At 44.9% G+C, this 15,037-nt stretch overlaps 1 protein-coding gene across 1 annotated transcript in view; it reads left to right on the forward strand.

Moving 5' to 3' along the window:
- Akap6 (A-kinase anchoring protein 6) overlaps positions 1-15,037 on the forward strand; it is a 443,673-nt gene that overhangs the window by 200,412 nt on the left and 228,224 nt on the right. The window contains 1 exon segment of the mRNA XM_051145949.1: positions 4,594-6,357. Within this exon segment, the coding sequence (XP_051001906.1) occupies positions 4,594-6,357 (1,764 nt within the window).

Below are 15,037 nucleotides of genomic sequence, written 5' to 3' on the forward strand. Positions count from 1 at the left end.
TGTGGTGTGTGAGGAATCAACAAGACTAAACATTTGACTCTCACTGCTAAGCAGTACTTTAAATAAAGAAACTCATCAGTCATCTGGTATGAGGAACTTCAGGGAACTTTTTTGTTTTTTGTTTTTCCCTAAAATTGTCTCTGTAGGGTCAGCAGTATATATAAGTAGATTGAACAATGGCCTAACAGGTACCAGGCCGTTGGTTCAATCCCCAACATGACTCCTCTTCTGTCACTAAAAAGCCACTGCATCGTGGAAACATGATTTTGTTGTTCTCCCGTTGTTCATCCTCCTTCATCCCACCTCCAGGGCTAGGGATTAAGTCCAGGACATCATGAATCTTGGGCTGGTCCTCTACCACTGGATCCTATGCCCCATCCCGACACTGTGCCATTTCTGTTTGATGATTGTTTTGCTCCTTGTTGGGGGCGGGGTGGAGTTTTTCCACATTTAAATATCTAAGAGTAATAATGTAAGTGCTTTTGAGTATGGCTTACCACCCCCCCCCCATCAAACCATTAACTGGCTAGAGGTCCCAACGCTTTAGAAAGAGCAATCATACTATATTCTCTGTGGGGCAGTCATTTATTCATCTAACATATATTTTTAACATACTCATGTCCAATCATTTATTGAGCACCTACCACCATCCAAGATTTTGAAAACTAAACATACTCCTGGCCTTTCCTGTTTGTGCAGAGGCAGGTGGCTGACACGTCTGTCATGTAATACTGCCCTAACACTTCAATTTATTCATCATAACAACACCTTTCCTTAGTACTTTTTAAACCTCATGGAAGTTTTGTTGGACAGTCGTTGTGATTAAAAAAAAAAAAAAAAATAGAAAGTGATATTGTAAATTTCACCAGTTGCTAATTTAAAGGGTCTTATGGGATAGCTTAGGATCATAACCATCATTTACAAAAGCTTTTAAGTATAACAGTTTATTAACTATGATAATTTCACACAATATATTTTGGTCAGATTTAACTCTCATTTCTCTCCCTAACTCCTACCAGATTCTCATCTCCTACCTTACTCCCTTCAGCTTCTGTCCTCTCTATCTCTAAAGAAAATATCCATCAAGTACACTGTGTGCTGCCTATACACTCCTGGGTGTGCGGCCACCCACTGGAGCATGGCCAACCTACTGGGGGCCACACCTTTATAGAAAAGTGATTATTTTTTTCTCTCCCAGAAGCCATCAACTGTCAATAGCTCCTCAACTAGAGGTGAGGGCCTATGAGCCTGCCCCATCCTTGCTGGAATATTGGCTGATCCGGTGTGGATGCTGTGAGGGGTCCACAGCTGCTGTGAGCTCAGTGTGGACACTGTGCAAAGTCCATGGCTGCTGTGAACTCAGTGCAGATGCTGTGCAGGGTCCATGGCTGCTGTGAGTTCAGTGCGCATGTAGTGTGGGGTACACAGCTGCTGTGAGCTCAGTGCGGATGCTATGCAGGGTCCATGGCTGCTGTGAGTTCAGTGCAGATGCTGTTCAGGGTCCATGGCTGCTGTGAGCTAAGTGCAGATGCTGTGCAGGGTCCATGGCTGCTGTGAGTTCAGTGCGCATGTAGTGTGGGGTACACAGCTGCTGTGAGCTCAGTGCGGATGCTATGCAGGGTCCATGGCTGCTGTGAGTTCAGTGCAGATGCTGTGCGGGGTCCATGGCTGCTGTGAGCTCAGTGCAGATGCTGTGCAGGGTCCATGGCTGCTGTGAGCTAAGTGCAGATGCTGTGCGGGGTCCATGGCTGCTGTGAGCTCAGGAGTGAGGTAGTACTGTCATCTCTGTACGATGACATTTTTCTCCAGTCTTCCCTGACCACTGGATCCTGCAGTCTTTCTGCCCTTCTCTTCTGCAGTGGTCCCTGGACCTCAGAGAGGGATGATTTAGATGTCCCAGTAGTATTGTTTTGAGGTCTCCGGGATATCTCTGGCCAACAACTTGGGTGGAGGTATTTCATATCTAGCACTGGGCTTTTTATTTAGCAGTCTGTAGTTCCTGGGAGGAGCATTGTTCCCCCTGTAGGGTAACGCCAATTAAACTCTTTTATATGGACATATAAATAGTATCTTTGTAAAAGATAAACTCCCAATTAATGACCGACCAAATTAAAAAAAAAAATTAAAAAGCTACTTTTAAATTGGGAATCTCACTATTATTGTCTTAAAAATTATGAGCTGTAACTCTTGCTCGCCTGACTTACTTCTCAATGGTTTTGGGTTCTGTTTTTGTTATTCAATGAGCCTATTTCAGGCATGAAGCCTCCAACTCACCCAACTCCACTTAGCTCATTTTTCTGAGGTTGGAGGCCAGTGTCGATCCCTTGTGTAGAGCACTTTGGTGGTAGAGGCAGACTGTGCCTTCCTCCTCAATATGCACTGTTGCTAGAAGGACTAGTACAGCAAACAGCGAGGGTGAGCATGCACTGAGCACTTAGCCACACACTCTTGTCGTATGCATTTTACCCCTTTTAAGCCTCTCAACATCTTTGTGGCATGCCTTATCATTTATTTTTAATGTGCACACACATGAGAGAGAGAGAGAGAGAGAGAGAGAGAGAGAGAGAGAGAGAGAGAGAGAGCACACGCACCTATGTGCTATAGCATGCATGTGGAGGTCAGAAGACTACTTTCAGGAACTGGTTTTCTCTTTCTTCCATGTGTGCCCTGGGGGTCATACTCGGGTTGTCGTCTTTGGTGGCAAGCATAGTTACACACTGAGTCACTTCACTGTCCCATCATTTCCACTATACAGATGAGTCAACAGCAGCAAGAAGCCAACCTGTAGTCACAGAGCTAGTTAGTGTTAGAGTAAGGATTTGACTGTGAAACTTGGTGAGTTTAATCATTTGTGTCAAGACAAAGTGCATACTCAGAGGAAGAGGTTACATACAGGCCTAGAGAGGTCACACAAGTCACCGTTTGTTCATTTACCAGATGCACCTTTGAGTGCGCCCTCTGTACATATCTTTAAATGCTGCAGGGATTCTGGTTAGATCACACATTTTCTGATCGTAATATTCTTATGATGCTTACGTACAAAGGAGAAACAAGTGAGATGAATAATTACAACATTAGTTAGTATTCCCCCATTGAGATAAATAGTTACAGGGAGTTAGCATAGATCTGACAGCTTCCTACAAATGATTCTGACTGAGGTCAGGGTCTGAAATCTTGAAGCAGTAAAAACTGTGGCTAACGTCTAAGGGATGAGAAGATTCTGATACTGAGATAAGATTGTAGAAAGCTTGCAAGATGCGAAATGAAACGTTCTGAGGCAGGAGGGAACCTGGTGTGTTCAGAAACTGAAAAGAAGGCAGAGTGGTTGGATGCCACTGGGGTGGGATGAGAGAGGAGGAGAAAGTGGCACGGGAGAGGCCTCCTCATCTCTTGCCTCCAAACAGTTTAGATTTGGCGGAGGGGCTGCGGGGAGGCACCCCATGCCTGGCACAGTGATTTTTTGGACTAGGTTTTTAGTCTAACAGTCAGAGGAAGCTATGAACAAATTTGAAGCAGGGAAATGACATCACAGATGTGCAATTTGTAAAGGTCCCTGTGCTGGCAGCACAGAGCGCAAAGTGGAGAAGCAGGCTCGTTTGTTTAAAGCAGTAGTCAAGGTTGACCACCAAGGCCAGAGGGTCTGACGCACCAACCAAGGGCAATGCATGCAGAGTACCTAGACCCCCTGTTCAGATGTGTCTGATGGACAGCTCATGCTCCATGTGTCTGGGGAGGCAGGAGATGGGGGACTGCCTCTGACTGAATTCTGGTGCTTGTGATTTGATCACTGCCCCCTTGGCAGGGTGGCCTTGGGGGCACACAGAGGAAGGGGATGCAGGCTACCCTGATGAGACCTGTTAGACTATGATCAAACGGTGTGGGGAGGAGGTCCCTCCCCCAATCAGAGGTCTAGGGGAGGGAAATAGGGCGGAAGAGGGAGGGAAAGGTGTGGGAACTGGAAGATATGAGCTGCGGGATAACAATCAGAATGTAATGTGAATAAATTATAATTAAAAAAAGAGAAGAAGTTGGCTTCAGATCGACAGGCTCAGTCCTAGGCCTAGGCTGGCCTTTAGTCACAAGGCTCATGAAGATAAGCCTAGTGGTGTCGGTCTGTAATCAGAGCTATTCAGGAGGCTACAGCAGAAGGATTGGAGGTTTAAGCCTGGCAGTCAACAGTGGGAGTCCAAGGCTAGTACCAGTAACTCAGCAAGCAGACGCAAAAGGGAAGCTGGGGACAGAGTGGGAACTGACTCGTAGAGCACTTTCCTAGAATGCTCAGTGTCTTAGTTCAGTCTCCAGAACTCCAAGCAACAAACAGAACCTGAAGTCCTTTTGAAACTATTAATGTACCGTTTTAAAGCAAAGATAGAACGGGAACTTTGGGGTTGGTCTTGTCCATCTTTCTAAGGCTTTCTGCTCACGTTAAATTTTGAGTACTTAAGAGAGAGATAGTATATATAAAACAATGTGGTAGTTGGTTAATGTACCTGACTAGGGGTCAGGCCAGGGCCACTGAGGCTGGTTGAGATTCATGTGGAATGCAGTTAAGCGTGATCAACTCACTGAAGCCATGACTGTTGTGTGTTTCAGGGCCGTCTTGATTCTCTCACAGAAGTGGATGACTCAGGCCAGTTAACCATCAAATGTTCTCAGAATTACTTGTCTCTGGATTGTGGCATTACTGCCTTTGAACTGTCCGACTACAGCCCCAGTGAGGATCTGCTTGGTGGCCTGGGTGACATGACCACTAGCCAGGCCAACGCGAAACCTTTCGACTCTTGGAGCTACAGTGAGATGGAAGAGGATTTCCCCGAGATTATCCGAAGCGTTGGGCTGCTCACGGTGGCCACTGAGCCTGTGCCTTCCAGCTGCGGGGCAGCCAATGAGGACTCTTCTCAAGTGTCTCTTTCAGAAGAGCACGAAGGTGGACATGAGGAAGACAGTGCTCCTGCAGCTGGAGAGCAGCAAGGCTCAACACCGGGCACTTCTTCCTCAGGGGACAAGCTGACAGACGCTGCTCCTCAACACCTCGCAGAGACTACTAAGCAAGACCCAAGTTCCGCCCTACCGCTTGGTGCGAAAAAAGCCCAGCCTGGTCCATGTGAAATAACGACTCCTAAGAGATCCATCCGCGATTGCTTTAATTATAATGAGGACTCTCCCACGCAGCCCTCATTACCCAAAAGAGGGCTTTTCCTAAAAGAAAGTCGTAAGAATGAGAGGAAAGGCAGCGAAGGCAAGAGACAGGTGGTTGACCTGAAGCCGGAACTGAGCAGAAGCACCCCTTCCCTGGTGGATCCCCCTGACAGATCCAAGCTCTGCCTAATACTGCAGTCTTCCTACCCCAGCAGCCCTTCTGCCGCTAGCCAGTCCTATGAATGTTTGCACAAAGTGGGGATCGGTAATCTTGAAAACTTAGTCAGAAGTCACATTAAAGAAATTTCTTCCAGTTTGGGAAGGCTTACTGACTGCCATAAGGAGAAACTTGGGCTAAAAAAGCCACACAAGACCTTGGTCGAGGCGCCTCTATGCCGGACACCTAAAAGCGGAACTGGCTCAGGAAAGCCAGCAGAGAACACTAGAAGCTCAACAGTGCCAAGCACGGTGCCTCTTGGAGCGCCCAAAGCCACGGTGAGACCAGAAACGGATTCCGCGTCTACATCCTCAGTTGAGCTGTGCCATCAGAAAAACCGGAGCGGGCCATTGCCAGAGCGCTCGGAGGCCTCCAGTTCACCCCTTTGCAGTCACAGCGGTGAGTCCTCCGTTGGCTCAGACAATACCAAATCTCCAGTTTCTCTTCTTTCAAAAAGTGAAAGCCAAAGAGAGTCCTCCCCTGCTCCAAGTCACGTCACACAGAACGGTCAGGTGGTGGAGGCCTGGTACGGCTCTGATGAATACCTAGCGTTGCCGTCTCACCTGAGACAGACAGAGGTGTTAGCTCTGAAGCTGGAAAATCTAACCAAGCTTCTACCCCCGAAGCCCAGAGGAGAGACCATCCAGGATATTGATGACTGGGAACTGTCTGAAATGAATTCCGATTCTGAAATCTACCCAACATACCACATCAAGAAAAAACATACGAGGCTAGGCAGGATGTCTCCAAGCTCATCCAGCGACATAGCCTCTTCTCTCGGGGAGAGCATTGAGTCTGGGCCCCTAAGTGACATTCTTTCTGATGAGGACTTATGTATGCCCCTCACCGGCATGAAAAAATTCACGGATGAGAAATCAGAGCGACCTTCGTCCTCTGAGAAGAATGAGAGCCATTCTGTGACAAAATCAGCTTTCATTCAGAAACTAATGCAAGATATTCAAACCCAGGACAACTATGAAGCCATATGGGAAAGAATAGAGGTAAGGTTAGGTTTAATCGAGTGATTTCTTGCCCGAGTTTTAAAAATAACGATGGCATGCATTCACCCCCTCACTGCTCTATTATCAAATAGAGTAACAAATTTGTTTTAAAGTTGTTTAAAATTCTTCAAAGAAAGATATGGAAAAGATCCATGACCCCCAACACTTTGGCGTTCTATCCATCCCCAGGGGGCCTTTATCAATGTAGCCACTGTCTGCTGTAGGGTTTCTGAGGATACTACTCAAAGTGAGCAGGGCTCCCGAGGAGTGGTCTACAGATGCCATTGATGAAAAACAACATAACTGTAGCTACACACACAAGGGCCTCCGGATGGAGCGTCACAGTTACCTTCAGCACTTCGAAATCTCTTTCCTTAGCCCTAGAATGACCCACACTTCTGTAGCACCTTCTGCTGAATAGACCAAGCATGTCCAACTTACCTATCCTCTCTTTTTATCTACTCCCCTTCCTTTTGGGGACCTCTAGCTTGTTTCTTTTTTGGGGGGTGGGGAGGGAAGGTTTATTCAGCTTACACTTCCATATTGCTACTTTTCACCAAAGGAAGTCAGGACAGGAACTCAAGCAAGTCAGGAACCCGGAGGCAGGAGCTGACGCAGAGGCCATGGAGCTCTGGCTTGTTTCTAAGCCGTCTCTCAATTCACTAAGGGAATCTGGGAAAAGAGATGTAATTTTGGGTAAATCTGTATATTTTGAAGGGATTGTTGGATGTGAGAAATGTCTTGAAGACAAGAGACATCTAGACCACAAAGACTCACTTTCCCTAGAGTTCTGTTGGAAATAGATCCAGTTAATTCATTATTTTTCTTCAGTGACATAAATTGCTCATACCTTGCAAAATTTGCACAGCACTTTGCCATGTATAAAAACCTCCCAGATGTACCGTTAAGCCCAATTCAGCCATTGTGCAAAGAGGGCAGGTCATGCCTGATTGTTCTTCTGTATCAGTGGAAGCAGAGGTTTGGTGAGCCTAAGTAATATTTCTAAGCCAAACTAGTTGTGTTGACAGACATAACAACTGATCGCCACTTTTGCTTGGAAAGCTAATATGCAAATCTGCGTATTCTGATTCTTCACCCACGTTTACTGCTACAGTGTTTTAATTTATTGGCACATCTCCTCCAGGGAAGTGCCAGTGGGGGAGGAGAGGAAGTTTCCGAGCCATCCCGGTTTACTGGAGAGTATCACCATAACCCCTGGCTCTGCTCAGTTCCTTCGCTTGTCTTTACATATGTTTATTAGCATAAACATGGAATAGTTATCTTTTAAATACTTGTTACTGTGCATCAAATATTTATGCATCCAGTCCTCATCACAATGCTGACATTAACTCCACCTGGGGTTAATTAATTGGGGATGATTTAGATGAGGAGACTGAGGCTGAGAGATACCAGGCCATCTTCTCTGGAGCCCACACTCCTGACTTGATCAAATGCTCACAGCAGTAAGTACAGCCTTAGGACTTGATGCAGAGCCAGCCACACCCAAACAGTGTTAGAGAAACTATGGCGGCAGTGGCAGTGACCAGCTTGGAGTCAGTTTTAGGGACTGTTGTGATGCAGAGCAGGAATGTTCCGATAACGTAAATGCCAGCTAGCAAACTGGTTCTAGGCCTTGCTCAACTGCCAGAGCTTCTGGAAGGATTCTCCCATTGTCACGCTCTTGTGTTTCACCTCATCCCATCTGCCTCACAAAGCAGAAGGCAGAAGACAGGCTAATGGTTAGCAGGAGGAACTAGCAGAGTGTGGTGGGATTCCCTAGGATAACCCCTGCATTTGGTACCCAGTACCTCAGATTCCTAGGAGTTTCTATCATTCACCTTTGTGTCTTTACACTGATTTTATTACAAAGAATGATTTCTTTTTAGTGTACCTTTTTTTTTAAATAGATGGAGTATTTACATAATTTAAGAACACATACATTTAAAATCACTCATTAGCTCTCCCTCCCACCCCTATACCTGGTCTTGGGTTCTGACCCGACCTCAGGTAGTTATTTTTACTTATAGGCTTAAGTCTTTTAAGACGTTCTTGTTCATACATAAGCAAGAACAGATATATTTATTAAGTAATATTTTAAACATCAACTGTCAAGCTGCAACCTGTCTTTCTTCATAAATGGAGGCTCATTTCTAGGTACTATTATTTCCCAATCTCTTCAGGAAATCTCTGCACCTTGAGGGGGTTTTTCTCAAGTCTCTATGACTTACCAAGATCGAGAGTTTCAGGTTTGAGCACTCTACTCTGTGAGCTTTCAACATAAAATTATGAGTGAAAAATTAAATCATGCCATTGAAGCAGGTTATCTTTTCTGATAAACGCATGAAATAGAATGAGAATAATGAGGAGAAGTTAGAGGAGGGAGTGGCTAAAAGAGATGGACTTTCACGTAGGCAAAAAAATTAGCATAATGGCGGCTGGAGAGAGAGTTCAGTGGTTAAGATCACTGTCTGCTTGTCCAGAGGTCCTGAGTTCAATTCCCAGCAACTACATGGTGCCTCAAAGCCATCTATACTGGCATTTGATGTCCTCTTCTGGCATGCAGGTGTACATGCAGATAGAGCACTTAGACATAAAATAAAGAAATACTTAAAAAAATATTTGAAAAAGATTAACATAATGTCTGGACCTATGTGGTGTAATTAACATGAATGCACATGCTATATCCCAAAGGGCAATTCTAACCCCCGCCTGTTTATTTCTCCTGTTGTTTTGTTTTATTTTGTTCTCATTCTCCTTTGAAGTGCTCAGGACCTCTTCCATACTAGGCTAGTGCTCCAGCACTCAGTTACACTCCTAGGCCATTTGTAAAGCCATGTTTTTTTTTGGGGGGGGGGACACAGTCATGGTTTTTGTCTGTGGATGCTTTTATTCTGTAAGGATAGGCTTGAGGAGTTCTGACAGAAAATGTGTAGCCCACAGAGAACGAAGTGCGTCTCATCTGGCCCTTTGTGGAGTGAAGCTACTGACCTCTGCTCTTGACTGAGGACAAATAAGGAAAGTGCCTTCTGAGTAGTATAGATTATATGCCCAGTTCTGCAGTAAGTCCTTTCATTTACTTTATATCACAACCCTATGGAAGACCTGTCCCATTTTGCAGATGATGAATCTAAGGATTGAATGTATAGAATGGGCCAAAGGTCACATGGCTGCTGGAATCTAGTTAAGAAGCTTGATAAGAGGGGACTTTGTTTTATCTGTGAGATACAGTGAAATGCCAAGGAACTCAGACAGTAATCATATTATAAAACACAAATCTGTTTATCAAGCCCACAAAAAATGCTTCTGGCTTAGTAAGTAGTCAGTGGGAGCTTTTCATAATGACTGCCTGGGAAACGGCCACTGGTCTAAAGCGGGGAGGGATTCTTGGATCTATCAGAGCAGCTGAGTAACGGCCAGGAGGGCTGCAGGATGCTGCACTGGGCGCTATCACCTCAGTGAAGGCGTTCAGAGAAGCTCTCTCTGATACAGTGCAAGCTCTGCTTTTCACACTGTGGACTGCACTGTCCTGGGAAACGAAACGACACCATCCTGTTGGAGTCAGTGATACCAACCTGAAAGATAGGTAGGCCCATTTCTCCACAGAGGTGTGGACTCCAGCCTATGGTATCTTGGCTATAGTTAAATGGCTCAGCTGTTGCCGTGTTTTGTTCTCAAAGACATCTATAAACCAGGTTTAAGAACTTTTTCTGCCAGCTGGAGATGTCACTGCTCCCAAATTATTTTGGATTCCGTGCAAGCAAATACTTAGTTCGGTGCTTGCCCTCTGTAGCTGGGCGGCCTAAATTTGTCATCATGTCTGCACAAAGGCAGCTGTCATTGTGCTCAGAGATGAAGCTGGGAAGGGGTGGGTTGAATGTGTTGAGCATGCAGGAGAGTGGATTACAGCAACACTGGTTTTAGCCATGATTTTCCCACAGCCAAGTGGGTGTAGACAGAGCCTCATCTTTTCAAACTGCATTTTGGTTATGTGCTGACATATCTATGACAACACTCTGATGGTAGCAATCATAGCATGATCATTTTGTTTTCTTTCCTTTCTGTTTTTCCTTTGCTGTGGTTACCAAAAACCACATAACAAAATTTGCCACTGTAACCATTTGAAGTATACAGCTTAGTGGTGGTGAGTATCCACATCGCTGTGAAACAGCTTTTCAGAATATTTTCTTCTTGTAAGTCCAAGACTCTATTCCAGTGGTTTTCAACCTTCCTAGTGCAGCCATCCTTTCATAAAGTTCCTCATGTTGTGGTGACCCCCACCCATAAAAGTATTTCGTTGCTACTTCATAACTGTAATTTTGCTACTGTCCTGAGTTGTAGTGTAAATACCAGTGCTTTCCAATGGTCTTAGGTGACTCCTGTAAAAAGATTGTTTGTCCCCCGAAGGAGTCATGGCCCACAGGCTGAGAACTGCTCTTCTATGCCCTTAAATAACTCCCCTCCTTTGCAGCCCCTTGTCTCTGATTATAAGTCCTCTGGCAGCAGCATCTGCATGGAGCGGTGCCTCGTCCATCTTTTTTGTGACCGGCTTACTTCACTTAGCACAAGTCCAAGTTTTGTTCATGTAGTCCACCCCTACAAGTCCCACAGTTTGAAACACAGTTGCACCTCTTTATACACAGCAAGAGCAATTCATTGTCACTAAATCATAATGTGATAACACGATGTAGTGACACGTGTAATAATTCACCAGATACTACACTGGATTTTCCTCTGCCTTGAATTAGCATCTTCTGTTGTCCTTGTGACCAGATACCTGAAGAAGCAGCCTAAGGTTATGGATGTGTTTTGGTATGCAGTTCAAAGGGACACATCGTCAGGGCAGGGGAGGCATGACCACAGGCACCTTCACGCCAGGGGACCATGCGGCTGGGACTCCTCATTTCTCAGCAGAACAGGAAGCAGAGGCCACATGGAAGCTGGATGTGAGGAACTCCATCAACTTCAGGGCCGCCTCCAGAAACTCACTTCCTGCAGCACAACCCCAGTTACCCACCTGCTGGGAACCACATGTTCATGTATGTGAGCCTCTGAAGGCCATTTCACATGCAAACGGGGAAGGCAAGCACCGGTCCCTGTGTTAGTGAGAACCACTCTCAGGTGCTGGCAGTGATTGCTAGTAAGAAGGCGCCGGGAGGTGATAGCCTTGGGTCCTCTCCACTGCTGCCCTGTTTGGTGGGTGCTGTTCTCTTGTTCTCTTGTTCTCTTATCTAGCTGCTTCCTTCCATGGCTCCAGCATCCCTCTTGTCTCTGCATTTGCTCGCCTCTAAATTTTTCTCTCGTTACTGCTTCTTTACTCTTCCAGACCTTGTGCTCATCCCAGCTCCTGAGGAAGGACCAGGGAGAGGCTGCCAGCTTTCTCTTATTGCCGCGAAGGCTGCACACATCAGTTCTGCTCACATGCCGTTGGTCCACACCACCAGGGAGTCTCGGAAATAAACCCGTGTTATTGCTACAGCTCTGTCCTGCTTCAGCTGCTGCTTAGAGCAGCTTGTTAAAAGGAAGGGACTATAAAGTTAGAGGGAAAGGGGCCAGAGAGGGGATTTGAATGCCAAGTGTTTGCACAGCAAGACTACAAAAATGGGTCTGTTCAATGAATGTGTGGATAAGGGAGTGAATAAGTGGATGTTTTGTTAAGTTTAAGCTGCTTTTAGGCTAGGGTTGCAAACTGAAACGACTCCAAGAGACCAGGCAGATGGTATGAATGAGCCGTGCAGGATGTATAAGTGAGGGACAGTGGACTGACTCAGCTGGAAGGTACACAACATGTCAGCTTCAGATGACATTTGCACTAGAACATGGCTTTGTATGGCAAGAGATTAAGAAATAAATAAATAAATAGGAAACCTACATTTTATGTGATGTCTCCCAAGTTTTAAATTGGAATCTGAGCAGTTTTTAAACAGACCCAGCCAACACATTCATAGGAAAGATTTGGCCTCAAGTCGCTAATCTGCAGTCTTTGATGGAAACTACGTAGGGTTTTTGGCACATAGGACTGGCGGCTTCTAAACACAACTCTGGCCCTGGCTTGGAGGTATGTGTCTATGCCACATTCATTTTCTGCTGTGGCTGCTCAGTGTGACTGCTGGAGATCACTCCAAACATCCCACTCTCAGACTTCACCCCAGAGCAGATAAATCAGATTCTGTTGGTTCTTGCTTTACAAACTCTTCAAGTGAGGTCTGGCAACATGGCTCAGTGGAGATGTGAGCTTCATCCCTGGGACCCACTAAAGGAGGATGGAGAGAATCAACTCTGCAAACTGTCTGTCCTCTGATCCCTATGCATGTGTTGTGGTGCTCGTTCATGTTTGTGTTTTCACATGTTCGCATGCACATGCACACAAACACATACACACATGCATGCACACACACACGCACACATGCATGCACACCAATAATACTTTAAAAAAATCATTAAAAATTTCTCAAGCAGTTTAAGTTGGAAAATAATTCTTTATGGCTAAGTTTGAAGGGTTTTGCAGTAGGCTCTTTGTTTCTGCGTAACTGTGTCTATGAAGATGATTCCTTATATTTGTGTGTCTGCTTTAAAATAGGAAAGTAGAGAAAGAGCTAATTGCAGATTTCAAGTTGAAACTTGGGGGCTGGGAGAGGTAAAGATTTACTAAATGGTTCACAGGGACCACATGGAGTTAGGTTACGCAGAAAATGTTATCTTAAATGCCAACACTGTGGCCATAATCCAAGTTGAGAATTCTAAATGGACACAAAGGTTTTAGAGATAAGCTCATGAAATTCTCCTTAGGGATAATAACAAATCTTCAGTGTAATGTATTTGTAGCAATGTCAGGAGGGAAGAGTAGCTGTGCATTGACAGTGATGATAGATTTGTTGAGCGTGTCAAGGTCATTGCTCAAGGTTGGTTGAGAAGAGCCACAGATTAAAAACAGATTCCTTCTCCGTTACCCAGGAGGAATGCCTTTGTGTGGCTTGTGGTTTCAGCAGAGCTTGCTATGGCTTGGCAGAATATTACTGGTGGTTTAGCACCATCGTGAGGCCATCATAGGCATTGCATCTTCCCCCCCTCAAAAAGTTCTCAGGTTCAAAAATGTGTGTGTGTGTGTGTGTGTGTGTGTGTGTGTGTGTGTGTGTGTGTGTGTCGCGCGCGCGCGTGCATGTGCATACTTTTCTTGGTATGGAAGGGCTGTGGCTAGGCAACATCTTCAGGTATTAATATGATTACTGTGGCAAAATGCATTTGACATTCAGATTTATAGTTAAAGACATTTTTAAATTTGAAGAGAAGGAGAGGGAAATAGGAATATAGGGATAGATGAAGAGAGGAGAGAGGGAGGGAGGGAAAGAGAAGAGAAGAGAAGAGAAGAGAAGAGAGGAGAGGAGAGGAGAGGAGAGGAGAGGAGAGGAGAGGAGAAGAGAAGAGAGGTCCCCGAGCACCATATGGACGTGTCTGTGGAAGGCAGAAGGCAGCTTCAGAACTCTCTCCTTCCACTATGCTGAAGCACGGTCTTGCTTTTTCTGCACTCCAGGCTACCTTGCCCATGAGCCTCAGGGTGCCATGCCCATGCCCGCCCCCCAGCTTATCCTAGGAGCCCTGGGATTTCAGGCATGATTCTATGATTTCACTTCCAGCTTTTGACATGGTTTCTGGAGATCAAACTCAGGTTATCAGGTTTGTGAGCAAGCTTTAATCTATCAAGCCATCTTGCCAACCCAAATTTTAAAAATCCAATAAAAGCAATACTTAGGATATTCGTGAGTTATTCTCGTCTCCCTTAAGCATGGGACAGTAACCTTTCATTACTGTGGTATATTTGAAAGGGGACACTTACAAATCTGAACAAATCCTCTATTGCTTACTTGACGCATTTCAGGAAAGACACTAAATCATCATCCCCTTCATAATTTATCACATTTAACTGATAAAAGGTAAAGGTAATACTACCTTTATTAATTAGTAAAGAAAGATACAAAAGCTACTACTCTGCCCAATGACTTGATGGTGGGCATTTGGTTTTAACTCACAACTCCTCTTATTAATTATGAACACTTAAATCTCCTCAAGTTCACTGTAACAGCTTTGTGATTTTTTGTTTGTTTTTATTTCTTGAGACAGAGGCTAGCTTTGTAGACCAGGCTGGCCTGGAACTTACTCTGTATCTCAAGTTGGTCTCAGATTTGTGGTGTTCGTTCTGCCTCAACCTCCTGGGTGTTGAGGCGAGAGCCCCTAACCAGAATGAATTTTGTAGTTTTGAGATATGATGTCTATTTTGTCACACCATTGCATTGATTATTTTTATGAAATCAAAAAGTAAAGACTACACAAATGATAGTCTTAACACGATTATGATTTCCCTAATGAATCTAGAGAATTGGCATCAATTATATTGAACAAAAGTGGGATAAGAACCTTTGGTCTCCTGTCTCAGTTTTGAAAAATAGACAACAAACACATTTCATTGGTTGACCTATATATACGTCTTATGTCTGGCATTTTATATAAGGCTGGTTGTGAGAAGTGACCAGGAGGAGCCTCTCGTTCTGTGGAAAGCATACTCTGGGACTTTTCACTTTAACATGGCTGACTCTGTGTCGCATGGGATTCTGGGTAAATTTCTCTTAGAAAATCTTGTTGGTATGTGAAAGTGAGGCTGTGACATTATCAAGCTGGGAAGTAGTAA

Source organism: Acomys russatus, chromosome 1, assembly GCF_903995435.1.
Source record: "Acomys russatus chromosome 1, mAcoRus1.1, whole genome shotgun sequence".
Lineage (NCBI taxonomy): Eukaryota > Metazoa > Chordata > Mammalia > Rodentia > Muridae > Acomys > Acomys russatus.